Source organism: Drosophila suzukii, chromosome 3, assembly GCF_043229965.1.
Source record: "Drosophila suzukii chromosome 3, CBGP_Dsuzu_IsoJpt1.0, whole genome shotgun sequence".
In the NCBI taxonomy this organism is placed as follows: domain Eukaryota; kingdom Metazoa; phylum Arthropoda; class Insecta; order Diptera; family Drosophilidae; genus Drosophila; species Drosophila suzukii.
The window spans coordinates 17,430,530-17,447,078 of record NC_092082.1 but is presented as its reverse complement, the minus strand read 5'-3'; the positions used below and the strand labels follow the sequence as shown (position 1 = coordinate 17,447,078).

The 16,549-nt window shown below is 43.4% G+C and overlaps 1 protein-coding gene across 6 annotated transcripts in view; it reads right to left on the bottom strand.

Annotated features, from left to right (window-relative positions):
• vn (membrane-bound neuregulin protein vein) overlaps window positions 1–4,222 on the bottom strand; it is a 34,558-nt gene extending 30,336 nt beyond the window's left edge. For 3 of the 6 annotated variants that reach the window (XM_036815066.3, XM_036815065.3, XM_036815067.3), the window contains exon 1: window positions 1,638–4,218. In XM_036815066.3, the coding sequence (XP_036670961.3) occupies window positions 1,638–2,955 (1,318 nt within the window). In that variant the 5' untranslated portion in view covers window positions 2,956–4,218. Of the gene's footprint in view, window positions 1–1,637 lie in introns of all 6 variants that reach the window. The other 3 variants (XM_036815068.3, XM_036815064.3, XR_010653914.2) reach the window with 2 other exon arrangements.
• Between the last annotated feature and the right edge of the window lie 12,327 nt (window positions 4,223–16,549).

The window sequence follows — 16,549 nt, the reverse complement described above, 5'->3', positions numbered from 1 at the left end:
AGGTCTTCAAGGCATGGTGAAAAATTAAAATGTTTAAGGCATCTATTAAATAAATTGGTTGGTAAACGGAAAAATATATAATCTAACATGAATATTTATACCTTTTGCTGTAGGGTAGGCGAAGTTTATATGCTCTTGAAAAAGTTTTTTAAAATATATAATAATACTCTATATGGGTGCTTTAGTAATATATTATTCCCCTTTTTAATCAGGTCTTCAAGCCATTGTGAAAAATTGAAATGATTAAGGCATCTATTAAATAAATTGGTTGGTAAATGGGAAAATATATTATCTAAAATGAATATTTATATCTTTAATGTTTTGACCAATATTAAAATACCCTTTTCGAGGGTATGAAGAGAAAAGCAAGGCAAAAGCAAAAGCAAAGAAAGGCGGGGGAGGCGGCGAGGGGCGGGGCCGGGTGATCGCACTTAGTCGCATTACAGACGCAAAACTCCATGAACCGCGACGCAAGAATAATTACAACAACAGCAGTGGGAGAAGAACGTAGGGTTGGGTTGAGTCTGCCAACCGCAAAGGTCGAATGCAGACAACAACAACAGCAATAAAATCAACAAAATCAACTACAGCAACAACAAGAACAACAACCACGATGACGATGACGTTGTGAGTTGCACATTGGAGCTAAAAAGACCCAGTCGGAAGACAGAAATGAGTTTTCAAAGTTTTTCCCACTTCTTGGGGGAGGAAGGGAGACGAGACCCCGGGAACAGCGAGCAAAGTTAATGCGAATTTAATTAAAATGTGCAACTAGCAACAGCAAAAGCAGCAGCAATAATAAATTCTAGATGTGAGCATTTTTGTTGCCCAGCAACCAAATTGAGTCGGGCACAAAGAAAAGAATCCAGTAGAAGAATCCAAAGAAGAACAGGGCCTAGACCTGCAAAAAAAAAAATAAAACTGCAATCGCACAGGCGCATGCGCAACGTTTGCCTGTATGTGTGTGTGCCATAAGGTGTGCGCTGTTGTGTGTGTGTGAGTGTATTGCATAAAATTATTTCGGTCTGGTGAATATTAGCAGAGCGTGAAGTTGGCAAATAAGAAATTCAGCTGCAAAAAAGCAGCTAAATTTCATTAAACAACAACAAGAAGAGGAGAAAGAGGCAGCTGCAACAGAGAGGGAGAGGGAGAGAGAAAGAAAGGTAATGGGAGGAAGCCGAAGAAAGGTTGTGAGAGAGAGAAAGGGAGCAAATTCAAGGAGATTTTCATATCATCTTTTAGAGCTGAAAGCCATATTTTTGAGATTTTAAAACAGCGAAGTGGGTTCAATGATCTACTAAAAAAGACTAAAACTAACATCATTAAACAATCCATAAAAAGCTTATCTGGATTTATAATTTAGCAACAAATGAAAATTTTAATGTAATCGTTTGTATCATTACTTCGTGAGTACAAAACTTTCATTCGAATGCAAATTGTATCTTAAGTTTTTATATTTTAAGCTCAGTTTAAGTGTTTTCTATTATAATAATCATTTTCCTATTAAGGAGAACTTTCAAATGGAAATTGCCTTTTATAATGATAATTATTAACACCCATTCCCCAGTTTTAACCTAATTATACCTTAACTTGTTTTAAAAACCCCAATTATAAGTATAAAATCGAAATCCACTCACCATAATTTTCGCTCACAGCCATTTTGACCGATTTCACCACCGAGTGGGTGACCCTGATGGGCTGGCCGAGGATGGTGAAGTTGCCCGGGTTCGTCTGCTGGACAAACATCATGTAGGATATATCCGAGGCCTGCTGCAGATCGTTCCCGGACCGGAGCAGGCCCCGCGGCAACAGTCGCTCCCTGTAGATGTCGCACTCGCCGCTGTTGTTGCTCAGCGCGAACTGCAATCGCACCAGCGTGGGCAACTGGAGGTCATGCTGCTGCTTGTACACCTTCTGCACCTTCATGGTGGCCGAGAAGTTGACCCGTCGATCGGCGGACATCGACTTGAAGACGCCCTGGAAGACGGTGGGCGCCGCATAGGCCAACTGGGCGGGATCCCGGGCGGAGCAGTAGCGTTCGGATCGCTGGTGACCCCAATGCTTCCGCTGGTGCTTCCTGCGCTGCTTATTCTGCTGGTTGTTATTGTTGCTCCTGTGCTGATGTTGCTGCTCCTTCCTTTGATCCTGCCGCTGGCGGCGATGATCACGCTTGTCCTGCTGCAACTGCTGCCGATGGCCGGGGCGATGTTGCTGCCGGCTGACGTTGGTGTTGCTCCCGTCGCGCCGACTTCGCGCCGTCTGCTCCTGACTGCGATCCTCCGCCTGGCTATCTGGCACTTCGAACGACTCTATCAGATAGCTCTGTACCGCCCGACTGCTGTAGTTGCTCGGCAATCGGGTTAAACTCTCCTGTTGATGTTGCTGATGTTGCAGCTGTGATGGTTGGATGTGACGACGCATTTTACTGCTCGCCGCCTCGCTGGGCATGCCATTGTATAATAAATTATATATTTGACTATTGATTAACGTATTTGGAACTTTTTGCATTGACTGCTGCTGCTGCTGCTGTTGCTGCTGCTGCTGCTCTGGCACGGCAGCAACATGTTGCTCCTGCTGAGCGGCTGAACTGCTGCCGGCGTCGAATACTGTTGCTGGCTCTAACTTAACATTGCTACGGCTACTAAGACTATTGCTGGTGAGGCTGAGCAGCCTACTTAAGATATTGTTGTCGATGTTGCTGCTGCTGCTGCTGCTGCTGCTGCTGCTGCTTTCACTGCTCCCGCTGCCATTATCCGAACTCAGTGGTATATAGTAGCTGCTTTCTTCGGCACTGCCTTCCCATAATCTTGGCTGTTGCTGTTGTTGCTGTTGCTGCTGTGTCGTCGCCGACACACATGTGTTTAGTAGCAACATGTAGCTGATAATTAGCAATATCAATGGCATTAGTTGCGTTTTTGTTTTTAGACTCCATTTGCGCAAATGTTGCGCATACATGGCGTCCTCCAAAGTTGTTGTTGCTATTGCCCCGACTTTATGTACAAAATCTCGATAGCGAGTGTTGCTGCTGTGTGTTGCTGCTGCTGCGTATTGCTGCAAGTTGCTGCTGCTGCTGCTGCTGGGGGGTTGGTGTATCCTGTGTCCTTGCAATCTGCCTAAACGTGACAAATGTATCCTTCGCTGCCTCGTCGTTGTGGCTTGTCGTATTTCCGTTTATCCTGCAAATACTTTCGATAGTTTCGTAGCATTTTGAGCGACAGCAGGGGCGAGAGAGAGACGGACTGTTCGAGGGTGAGAGAGAGGGGGATAGTGTCTTTCGGACTGGTCTAACACAACACTGTATTCCTAGCATTAATTTATGAACACTTGGCCGCACTCGGTTGTTTGATGTTGCTGCTGTTGCTGTTGTTGCTGTTGCTAGTGCTGCTGCTGCTGCTTTTTTGGTGACTCATTTTTTGTTATCTGCCCAGAATTTCGCCGCGTTTCACTTGAGCGATCGCTAGGAGTCGACGCACGGCCACGCCCCGCTGCACGCCCCCCCAATTGGACGGGCCTAAGGTCGCGTGGCGTTTGATTTTTCCCCCACTTTTCTCGTAGCGCTTTTCTTCACGAGGTTTTTCACGCGCGCGATCGTTTCGTATCGTATCGTATCGTCTCGATTCGGGTTCGGATGCGTACTCGGATTCGGATTGGGGCTCGTTTGTACTCGTATTCGTATTCGGCTTTAGCTTCGGCTGCTTTTGCTGTTGCTGTTGCTTTTGCTGCTCTTGTAATTGTAATCCTCGCCGCCAGATATACGATAATGTTTGTCTGGCCGTATACGCGATCTCTCGCCTATATAGCCGTAGCCGTAGTCGTAGTCGTAGTCGCAGCCGTAGTCTGATTCACGAGTAGTCTTTTCTGGCACACACACCGCCGCAGATCTCTGGTGATCTCTGATGACGATGACGATGATGATGATGATGATGAGGATGGTGTACGTTGATGATGATGATGTGCGATATAGCAGACGCGGACACTCACGCGTATCTCACGGATACGGATACACGGACGGGGCACACACAACACACACGTCTTCTAATTTTAGACAAAAGTAATTATAAAAGAAAAAACAGAGCAGAGTGCGCCGCGTTCAGCTTATACGCATATATATCTTCTACTTTGGCTTTGGCTAGATATATATGCAATACATATACATATATACCCGCATCTGTTTGGTTGTAGTTGTGCACCTTTTCGTTGTCTGCGTGCTCACTAGCCGATTATATAGAAAAGTCGTCGCAACAGTCGGCTCTAGAGATATATATATATATATTTTTGTGCATATATATATGCAACATGGGAACGCACACAGTCACACGCGCGGGCACGAGAATCGATCGTTTTTGTTTTATATATCTGTGCGTATAGATAAGTATATATATTTATGTACATATACCAAGTGCAGACAGAAGTTGTTGCTTTAGGAGAGCCAAAATCTATGACGATGCTCCGGCTGATGTTGTTATTGTTGCCACTGCTGTTTTCTTGGATTTATTCCGCAAAAAGTCCTCGTTTGCCGGGATAATCACAAATCCGGCGCTTTATCGCACACTCTTAACGAAACCGAAAGTCCTTTTACACGATCGATCGATCGATTGGATTGGTTGGGTTCGATTTGTTCGGTGGGTCACTTCGGTTACTCCAGCTGGTGAAATTCGCTGGGAACTCTTTTATTTATTTCGAATTAATTGAACCGACTTTTCACACAGAATCTCACTGATTTCAAAACACTCGGCTCGATCTTCAGTTGTCTGGGTGATCTTTTATCAACGCCCTCTGTGTGTCTGAACAATAATATTTGGCTATCTTTCGGATTGCCGACAATCGCGCGCCCGTTCCGTTGCCGTCGAATGGTTTCTGCGGACTGTCGGTGGAAACTAACTGATTGTGTATGTTGGTTTAAAATTATTCTTTTTTCTGCTCCTAACACAGGCGGTATTTCGTATAATTCTTTTTTTATTTGGGGGAACTCGCTCTACGGAGCGACACAGGTCTGCTCGATTTGACGCCGCGAAAACGACTCGAACGTATCTCACCGATGCAGAGCAAAGCTGAAAAATTCACAGCGTATCTCATGGATACGACTCAAACGTATCTCGCGACTCAAACGTATCTCACTGGTCGGAATTTGTTCGACTGCGTTCGGGCGGGTTCGAATGTCTTCGGCACTCTCATTTCGCTCAAACACCGAGTTTTCTCTCCAACATTTTCTCAAAGCATCGCAAGCATTTTCTCAACCCTGCACTTTTCTCTCAACAACTGCGAGTGAACCATTTAGTTATTTTATATTAATTGATTGAGGGCGATTTCCGATTAACAATAGGGATTTTCGTTATTTATTTTTGAGGGTGCCAAAATTCGCGAGGTATTTGAAATCCCTAATTAAGGTGTCTAAAATTATGCTAGAATTTATTTTTGATTTTTGAAATTTTTGATTTTTTTAAAATTTCTGGAACAATTCCAAAAATATTTGATGGATATTTTGAACGTTAAGTATTGTTTTAAATATTTGTATTATTAAACACAGTTTCCTTGAACTTAATCTATTAGTCCTGTCCTCTCTCTTTATACTCTTAGTCCTTCTCTCATATCTTCCTGCCAGGATAAAATCTTACCTTTACGAATCAGTTATCGATTAAATCACTCAAAGCTTAAAACTTTTCGTAAAACTTCAAAACTGTTGTTACACTTTAGGTTCAAACTGAACTAAAATTGCAATCGATCGGCTTGGCTTTTTTATAGGAGTCTAACGATAACGTAACCCATCCAATAGATAATGATACACCCAGAAAAAAATCCGTTCGAAACGTTCGAAAATCAAGACCAAACGTTGTCAAAAAGTGCGTAAGCCCGTTTGTTGACAAATCATGAACGGCCGTTCGTAAAATGTGACCGAAACTTTAGGGTAGGGTTCCGAACGAATGGTGTCAGTTTAAGAACATTTCGGGGTTAACTTGAGAACAAAAAAATATAAAAAAACGAGGTTTGTGTACATGCTAGACTTTCTGAACGCCTGGTAGAGATTTATTTAATTTCCCACCTTATGTTTTGTTATTGCTAGAATTCAATGTATTTTGGTTATTTTGCTGAAGACAAAGAATTTATTATTAATAGAAGTACATACATACATATAAACATTAGAATTTGTCGCAATTTGGAACCCAGTTGTTCGTCGGTAGAAATTGTTATTAACACCGTTCGATTTTCGTGAACAAACGTTTTTTTTCGTTCTTTTTTTTCTGGGTGTAGATAAGAAGACAGTTTCAATTGGTTATCGCAACGATTTCTAATATCTTTCTCATAATCGTCTTGCTCCTGATAGGCTACTCTAAATGTTCGACAGTAAAAGTGTTTTTGATTATGATTGCTTGTATGCATAGAGTACGAATCATAGTTCAATGAGTCATTCGGGCTACTTGTGATCAAATAATAAATTGCTGTTACTGTTACCGATGATCATAAATGAATTCCAAGTAATTTCCATATTATTGATTTTAACTAAAGAGAGGTGTAAATTAGTATTAGCACCTGGTAGTAGCTTTAAAACATGGATGCATATTTGTTAAAAGCTAAAAAACATAGTTTTATAGGGTAATATAAAATAAAAGAGCCAGAAAAGAAACAAAAGATATCTTTAATTTGTTACACTATCCATCTCGTCGAAATAACAAACTTATTTATTCTATAGAACTATTGGCGTATCGAAATTATTTAAAATGATTATGCCTATTAAAGGGATGTCTTACAATTGCCATTAAGGCTTTAAATTTGTTTTGCAATATAAATACTTTTATTGCTAATCGATCAATCACAATATAATCCCTTGACACAACTGCTCAATCTAAATTTGGTTTTGCTTTCATCTAATAGATCTTCAATCAACGCTTTCATTTGTTTTGACTTTGGTTCCAAACCTGCGCCCATCCCGCTTTTTTGATATTTTCTTTTGATGACTTAGGCGGTGAGTCGTAGTTCTTCTGCTGGCTCAGCTTTTTTCCCATGATTATTTGCTTTATTGTCAAATGTCAAGCCCACAACAGCGACTACAGAAACAACAAACTGCGGCAGGTGATTCCGCCCAGCGCTTGGGAGTCGTGTAAACTTAAGGTGTATTTTTTTTACTCGACCCAGCCGCTGATGTTTCACTCGCTGTTGTTGTTGTCAAACAAAGCTTCCACTTGTTCTACGCACTGCGCATAACAATAAAAGAAGCTGACAAAAAACAAAAAAAAAATGTTAAGAATAAAAAGAGGAAAACATTAGAGGGGGGCCAAGGTGGGGCAGCAGTGGCTTGGTGACAAGTGCGACAATTGTAAGAAAAACCAGAAGCAAAGAAGGGTTCAAAGTCGGCCAATTGTGACGGAGCTGGGCCAACTTCGACTACGTTGTAGCCAGTTTGTAAAGGAAAAACCAAACAGGTACTTACCCTACTAACCGCAACTAGCCAGCTGATAAGGTTGCAAAAATATTCCAAACGACTGATATTGTTTATTTCCTTGCCGATTACCTCACCCGCGTAGTTCCTAACCAAAATAGCCCGGAAGCGGAAATAAAGCTCGGCACCTGTCGCCGGTTTCCAGAGTTCAGAGTTCGCAGTTCGCAGTTTGGGGCAGGTAGATTCTCGTACCTCTGGTAAGCACATATTTGAAAAGCTGCAAAAAGAGAGAGAGCCTCCATTGTCTAGTTCGGAAGGAAGTAAACGTTGGACAAGCTGCAGAATCCATGGATCCCCCGACTCGGTCTTTTTGGAACCTGGCTGTCGAAAGACAACAGCTGCCGAGCGCAGCGTCATTGTATCATCAACAAACATCCACATACACATATACACAAACAATGGCAACAAGAACAACAAGGGCAGCGAGCCAAGCCCACAACAATAACAAACATGAGAACATGAAAATTTTCCAAAAGCAATTTCAAAATGCGCGCAGGCGCAAACATTCAATTCCTATTTGTCGTCACGGGGGAGGCCGTCTTAGTTGGATGGTACGGAGTTGGGAAAACAAGCCGAAGGAAAACAATTTAAATTGAATTCCCACTAAGCAACTCTGCTAGTTGTCAAAAACCCCAAAAGCAGATCTTAACTACAAGGTCAAAAAGTTATCGAATTACTTAAAAGGAATAAAACGCTTTCTCTAGAATAAGGTTCTTCAAAATATTTTCTTATTATTCACTTTATTTAAAACAATATCATTGAACCCAGAACTTAAACAATTTATATTAAATTCCCACGAAAGCCCCCAAAAGCAGATCTTGACTCTAAAAAAAAAGATCAAAATGTTATAAAAATATTACAAAATCAAAAAAAATGTTCCTATGATCAGCATATTAAATTTCGTATAGTAAAAACATTTTAAATTCAGGTTCCAATTGCATTTTCAATTTTAAGAAATATATATTTGTTGAAATCCAATTATTAAGGCGTTATAAAGATTAAACTGAATCCTTCCGTTATCACCCGAACCATTTGTGTTCAGTTTGCTCAATTTTCCATCATATAAAAGTGTGAAATTCCATTTTAATAACTCCTTAATTTTCGATTTGTCAAGAAGCTTTCGCGAGCTCCGATAATATTTATTTTATTTATAGATGTTCACGGCTAAGACTATGGCAACAAACCTTTGATATTGAGCAATCTATTTGATAATGGCTTATTCAGTGCGATAATGCCTGGCTGTCTATTTGGCTATCTGGCTCTCTCTAATCAACTATTTTCTTGGCAGTTTGAGTAATTACAATAAAACCAAATGAGATTCAAATTTGTTTGGCGATGCACTTGTTGCACTAAGCAGTGCTCTTTGATGGTGTTGAATGTTCGAGCAACAGGGTCTTGGTAACCGAAGACAAAGCCGTTATAGCACTCTGGCCCTCTGAACCGATCCGATCTGATCTCACCCCGCCTATATATATCCCTCCACCGACTGAGACGCCGCTAAATTGTGTTAAAAACCCACCAGCCAACCGGCCAACCAACCATCTAGCCATCCAAAGTACAGAACGTAGAAACCTCAAGATCCGAGCGGTTAGATAAACAACATGAGACAGAACGGAACGGAACGGAAAGTAAAGGAGCGAACTGAACTTGGTGCAATCTTCCGCATTATGAGTAGCTGGCTATAGCCAAAGGTTGGCAGAGAAAAAGGCGAGAAAATGGAAATGGAAATGAAAATGCACTTGGCTTACACCAGATCGGGGCAGGTTGTTAGTGGTAGCGACATGTGGCCAGGGCAGAGAGTATCTCAGTATCTCTGGGTATCTGAAACTGGGCTCTCTGTGACTGGGCTCTAATTTCAATTGGGTTTCGTGGTTGTGGAAATTATTCAACAGCGCTAAGTACGCCCAGAGACTTGGAACTGGAACTGTCTGACTGTCCATCCGTGTGTCTTTTATTTTATTTAGTCTCTTTTTCTGTGTGGGGGGCACCCACGCGTGACGTGACTCTTTGGTTTGGCTCTTCTATACCTGAGCCGCTTCCGTAAAAAGTTGCCGCCTTTGCCGTTTCCATTCCCATTCCTGCTCCCCTTTCCCTTTCCTATTCCCATGGTTAGGGTTCGGGTAGGGGTATATGGTATATGCTATATGACCATACTCCCTAACCTTACCTTACCCCCGTCCCATCTGCTCTGCGGTTGATTCTCTTCAAGTGCATTGAAGCAAGTTGAAGGCTATTTTTCAACTTCAAATGTTTGCTAAATGACTTTTGATGATTTGTGGTGAGCCCGCCGACTTTAACTCCGAGTTGAGGGTTGTGAGCAGGGGCAAGATAAATTAATGATTATATTTATTTAATTTCACTTCGGGCCGAGTGTTGACTTGCCGTCTAATTAGCCCCGACCAACCAGTGTCACTGAGCTGTTCCGGCTTGGATTATCTGACCATTGGCTCGATAACTTTCCCCCCAATCCTCAGTCCTCACTCGATTTTCGTACCGATGAGCTGGCACTTCCGTGCTCAAGTGGATAAAGTTGTTCAAATATCTAGAATGTGGCGCTATAAACACCATGCAAACTAAGCAAATATTGGATGTTTATGCTTATCTAGGCTATGACGTTCAACCCCCCCAAAAACTAGGAACCGATCAACAATGGGAATTCTAATGGGGGAGAATCCCCGGGTGAGTCATTCGCTTAATAAAGGGGAGGGCTTTGATCGCCAGAGGACAATGAACGGTGGTGATGCAAAAATGTACTCGCGTGGCTATTTCGCCTAGGGGGAGGTGACAGCGCATCGGGGCGATCTGATAATAAACCGTCTGACGTTTGACATTTTTTGGCAAACTTTTTGTTTGCCAAACTCAAGCAGAAGACAACGACCAGACAGAAACAGAACAGAGCCGAGTTGAGTCGAGTGGAGCGGTACGGAGACAGCGACACGTGAATTGCAGATAATCAGCGTCGTGTCTGGGCCTAAAAATATGCTCCATGTAATTAGCCCCGCCAAGTGGGGATGGAGATTCGAAATAGGTCCACGAATACCCTGGCTGGGAATATTTTATGACTAGAAAATGAAGTAATTATGTAGCTAATTATTATTATTTTTGCTAGAATTTAGTTTTAGTACCAAAAATAAAAACGGTGTGTTAAATAAATTAAATTACAATCGAAGGTTAAAGTCTACCTCATATGATATTGTCAGTACTATATACAAAGATATTAACTTTAATATTAATGTTAAATGCGAAATATTATTAAAAGGACTTACATTTTAAAGGATCTTAATACATTATTATATTATTTTTCGAACAATAGATCTCAGAATAGATCATAAAACCATTTCATTAAACAAATAAGTAATATTATATCTATAAATATCATAACGTATTATTTTTACTACTGATTAATGTGAATTTGATATTAAGAAATGGTATTTCTATTTCAATTATGAACAGACATCCAACTTTATAGGGTGTTCAGTATTCGTGGTTTCGCTCTGCGCTTTCCCTTTCCAATTTCCAGCCGCTGCTCCAGACAACAGCAATGTGGCAAAAATAACCAAAAACGTCTCGAGCCACACGAGTCACAATGAGGCGATGGATGGGCTATAAATAAAGAGTGGCAGACTCCTGAACTCCCGGCCGTAAGTGGAAGTCACAGCAGCAGCATCGCCCATAGATCGCAGATCATATCCATCTTCCTGCCTAAGACTCTAACTCGAGCACATGCCCCGCGTGACTCAGAATGGTGAAATCCTCGACTAATATTTCAATTAGGCGACAAATAAAAAAAAAAGTGGAAGAGAGTCTCCCAGAGTTGATGACATGCCCAAAGTTAATAAAAAGCGGCAGAAATGTGCCTTCGGGCTACGGGCTACGGGCTAAATAAATTCCATGGGACCCTAGGTGGTCGAATATTTTAACACTACCGGGCACAGGCCGTCGGCAGAAGTAGGAGCTGTCTGACCAGTGGGTTCGCTATAAGATGGGTCTCTGGGATCGGCATCGGAATCGGGGTTGCGATCGGGATCGGTGGCAAATCTGTGGCGCTGGCGTCTGCCTTTTAATGTAGAAAACTAGTCGAGGCGCATAATTTACGACGGCCAGGATTGCAAAGCCAGCAGGATGAGCAGTGGGAGGGGGGAGGGGGGAGAACGGCGTTGACTTGACTTATCAATTTCACGGGAATCCAATCGATTTTTATATGAGAGCGAGCAGATAAACCGCAAAAATCAAGCAATAAAATCGCTCTGCCCAGGCCGCAACAACAAAAGCGAAATAAAAGCAACAACAGTGCAAAATGCAGAGCAGCGACAGAGGGCCAGAGGGGTTTTTAGTGGGATCGAAAGGGGTCCAGAGGGGACCGAGGGGTTCAAAGGGGCTCAGAGGAGCTGGGACTGCGAAAATACCAAAACGGCAATAAATGGTGTTGATATCCCGCCAAGCGTGTGAAGACGCTAACGATGCCGCCAAAACTTGTTAACCACAAAAATTATTGCATGAGATGAAATAAATTAAGGTGGCGGCATCGGCATCGCTCCGGCTGCACCACCACCACCACCACCACCACCATCACCATCAGCTCCACCGCCAGCGGCACCACCGAACTATCCGCGCTGCTTCCTATTCCTCGCATCCTTGCGGCGGCGACGATGGCGACGGTTCGTTCAGGCCGCCAGTGGCGACGACCCCCCTTGCCCCTTGAGCCCCCCATCCCCCTTCATCCACACCCATGTGGCCATCGCCTGCTGGCCTTTGTTGTTGCTGCTGGCGGTACATTCGTGTGTGTGTACTTTCGGTGAAATGAAATGACAGACGCGGCGCAAGATGCAAATTTACCTATGGAATGTTGGCAGGGCTAAGCTGAACTTGGTAATACCCTACAAGAGAAGAAAACAAAAATTCATAAAAATAATATTCTCCAAAAGACCTCTGACTAATATAATTGGATCAATGTTATATTGTGGTTTATCATCCAATTCTAAAAAGCTTTCATTGTTGCCTTAAGCCATTTACAAAATTCTAAGTAGTATTTTAGGATTGAAAACAAAGTGTTGAAAAGCTTATCCTAGAAGATTGGTTTTTATAGATCTTTTAGGATCTTTGTAGGATCTCTAAAAAATGTTAACCAATTACCTATAACCTAATAGATCAATCTTTAATTTTCGCTAAGTATTACAGCTAATACAAATATATAAAAGCATTACTTTGTAATATTATTTAAATTAAAATACTCTAAATATTTTTAATGGTTAAAGATGTCATTTAAAAAATATTAAACAGAACATTTTTATACTCGATTATAAATATAGAAAGGTAGCCTTTTATGAAAATATTTAAAAGTTTTCCAGTAATGTTTAAAACCTAGTTAATTTATAAGCTAAGAACCCAATAAGTTTCTTGATTATTAACCGAACCTAAAATAGAGCACTGAACCAGTCCATTCAACCTGGAACTTTTCGGCCACTGCAGCAGACCCATTGCCAATGAGTTCAGTTCTGGCCAGCACTCTCTTTTCATCCCCCCTCCCCCTCTCACCCACCTGATCCCTGGTCGCCCCTCCCACAACAACAACAGCAACATCACAGGTCTCGGTCGGATCCCCACACTCCTCCATCATCACCATCACCATCATCTCCATTCCGTACCCAAGCGAACCGATCCGATCCGTTCCGTCTCCATCTCCATCTCCATCGCCGCCTCCGTCCGCCGAGTCCGTGTCCGTCTGTCCGGCGGTGGACTCTACGGCGCTGCCGTTTTAGCAACATTGCAATCATCTGAAAATTCCATTCCAATCAAATTAAAAACTGGCGTCTACCTTTTTATCATTTTCTTATCAGATCTCAAGATCTGCCGCAGCGATGCCTTCTGCTGTGCGCCTTTTATGCGAATACCATGTGGATGGTATGGTATGGGTATAAGGATGGGGCAGAGTGGATGTGGTTGTTTGGGGATGTGTGGATGGGTCTGCGTTGGTACCGTCCCTGCTTTCTGGTGCCGGGTCTTCGGACTTGGAATCGCTGAAACTCTGACTCGGTTTCTGGCTGATTTGTTGTTGTTTTTCGTTAACTTTTTTTGTTTTTTTTTTGTATTTTGCTCTTTTTTTATATAATAAGCAGATCTTTGTCCCAAAGAAACCGTGGCCATAATATATCAATATAAACGCGGCGGAGGAGCTGCTAAAAGGGGGGTTGCGAAGGGGTACCAAAAAGGCGTCCATGAGCGCCTGGGAAGCAAAGCACATTCATGGCCTGGTCTGGTTTGCTTTTGAGCCAGGACTGGACGTTGACTTCGTAACTTTGGAAGAGGGGCTAGGGGCTAGGGGCTTTTGGGGGGCAGGCAAATGCGACCGAATGGCGACGACGAAATCCATTAGTTTTGCACCTTCGCAACATGTTGCAGCGACGTTGTTGTCATCGCCAAAGATTCGTCTCTTTTTCTTACTGTTGTTGCTGTATTTTTTTCGGGGTAATTTTTCCTTTTTTTGGCCATTGCTGGCACCGCAAATTGGTAAAAATTAACACGCTGCTTTGCTCTTGACCAAAAACAGGCACACGAAACCCATTTTGCTTTTAGGCGTCTGTCGCCAAAATTCCTTTCATGCAATCCCCTGCAGGCCCCGCGAAGCCCAGCATCATACTTCAATTTAATAAATTAATTGGCTTTGTGTCGGCTGAAGTATTTGATCGGTTGGTTGGTTGGTTGGTCGGTTTGTAGAGGTGGCTTGGTAGAGGGAAAAAGGAGGCTTGGGAACCGATCCCCAAGTTTGCCTGCAAGTATTACTGCTGCTGCTGCTGCTGCTTTCGTTAATGCCAACCTCCCATGGAAAGATAGAAATCAACTTGGGTTTACAGAGATCCTCTTACAGTCTGCTCCCCTTCCTGCCTTAACCCCTCAGTGCCCCCCAATCACCCAAACACACACACACACACGCATTCCTGGCGTTCAGTGGCACTCGAAATGCGTTTATCTGGTGCTGGGGCTGCGTTTTTATTATCTTAGGTGTTAATGATTTCATTTTTGGCCACCCAATTGAGGCTGTCTGGGTCTGTTGGCTGGACCCTTTTGCCTGGTTTTCAGCTCTGCACTGGGCTCTGTTCTGTATTTTTTTATTTTTTTGTTTCCCAGCTCCGTTCACAGTCTGGTCCTCTGATCTGCCTGGGCATCCTCTGTCTCGGCTTATCGCTTTAATCTCTTCTGACAGTGATTATTGCTGTTTGCGGATTGTGCAATTGATGTGCGAACTTCGACACCATCTCCGCTTCCTTTTCCTTTTTTTTTCCGCCATGAAGAAGACGGGGAGGTGATCATGCTGGTGGAAAAATCTCGTTTACCGTCTCTATTTACAGGGACACGGGGACACACTGTGGACTTTGAGGGCGGCTCGCTTTTAGCGCCCAAATATGATGTCATGGATTTGGCGGCGGCCTCCGCCTCTCGGCCTGTAAGTCGAAACCCCAAAAAGGGCAATTTTTGAAATCATACGCCAAACATGGCGCGACATAACTGGGGAGCCTTGGGAGCAGCTCAGTTTAGTTCGGTTTGAGTTTAGTCCAGCAGGAGCAGGAGCAGTTGGAATCGGGAGCTGGGAACTTGGAGCTTGGAGATGGAAGCTGGAGCATTGTTCTTTGCACTGTCGCTTTCGCACTTCACAAAGGGATAGAGTTCAATTTTTGTGTCTGCATTCGAAACAAAAGACTTAAGCAACGAACTTGGCAATCTTTTTATGCCCACTCTTCATTCTGGCCATCACCATCCACCTCGACCACCTTTTTGGCCACAAATCGGCCACGGCGAGAGTATTTTGGACCAAAAAGGTGTCGCTGATTGTCTTTTAAGAGAGTTTCTGGTCCGCGGCGCCGTCGCCTGGGCGTTGACAGTTGTTGTGATTGTTTTGTTGTTTGTGCCTCTGAAGCCGCTGAAGCCGCATTGGCATTGTGGTTGCCACCAGTGGAATGTGGCCCGAAAGCGCGGCCTCCCTTTTGCCGGTCGGTGCATTCAATCGAATTCAATTGTTTTTGGCAGTCGCGCACCGCAAAAAGCCCAGCCAGAAATTGCAAAGTAGCCCGAGCACAGCCGCATTCCCACAGCTACTGCTCGGTCCTGCCTTCCTTTTGGCCAGAAAACCCAAGCCAAGAGGAAAAAACGGAGGAAAAAACAAGGAAGAACGCTATAGTCGAGTACCTCGACTATCAGATACCCGTTACTCAGCTAAATGGAGATATGCAAGCAGCAAAGCGAGATTAAAATGCGCCACCTACCGGCGGTAGACAGATTTAAGCGTTATGGGCGTTAGAGTGGGCGTGGCAAATTTATTTTTGGATAAATCGATAGGTATTGACGACACCAATACATTTCAGTTAAAATTTTTTATGTAGCATGCAAATTGTGGGCGTCACAGGTTTTCGCGGTTTGTGGGCGTTTAAGTGGGCGTGGCAAACTTTTTTTAGGTCAATCGATAGGTATTGATGAGAACAATACATTTCAGTTAAAATTTTTTATCTAGCATCAAAACTGTTGGAGTTACAGTTTTGGGCGGTTTGTGGGCGTTAGAGTTGGCGTGGCAGTCTACTGAAACAAACTTGCGCTGCGTAAGAAGCTCAGGAATCTGTACGCCAAATCTCAATAGCCTAGCTCTCATAGTTTCCGAGATCTCAGCGTTCATCCGGACAGACAGACGGACAGACGGACAGACGGACAGACGGACAGACGGACATGGCTAGATCGACTCGGCTAGTGATCCTGATCAAGAATATATATACTTTATGGGGTCGGAAACGCTTCCTTCTGCCTGTTACATACTTTCCGACGAATCTAGTATACCCTTTTACTCTACGAGTAACGGGTATAAACAGCAAATCGGCTGCACACAGAAGCTGTGGGCTTGATCGGGAGGCTGTGTAAGGTTGCGCCTGCCATAATCAGGCCCAGAATCTGGACGTCTTTAACTTCTGCCCATTCAGCCAGTCGCATCCTCAAAGCTGGCGCTAAGACCTCAAGCGATAATCGCACATCAATTCGTTTTATAATGATGACGAGCCCCAAAGAAAGGATCAGGAGATCGGGGGCGGGGCAGGGGAGTCCAGGGAACCAGCCGTCCCAGGCCAGGCACATCGA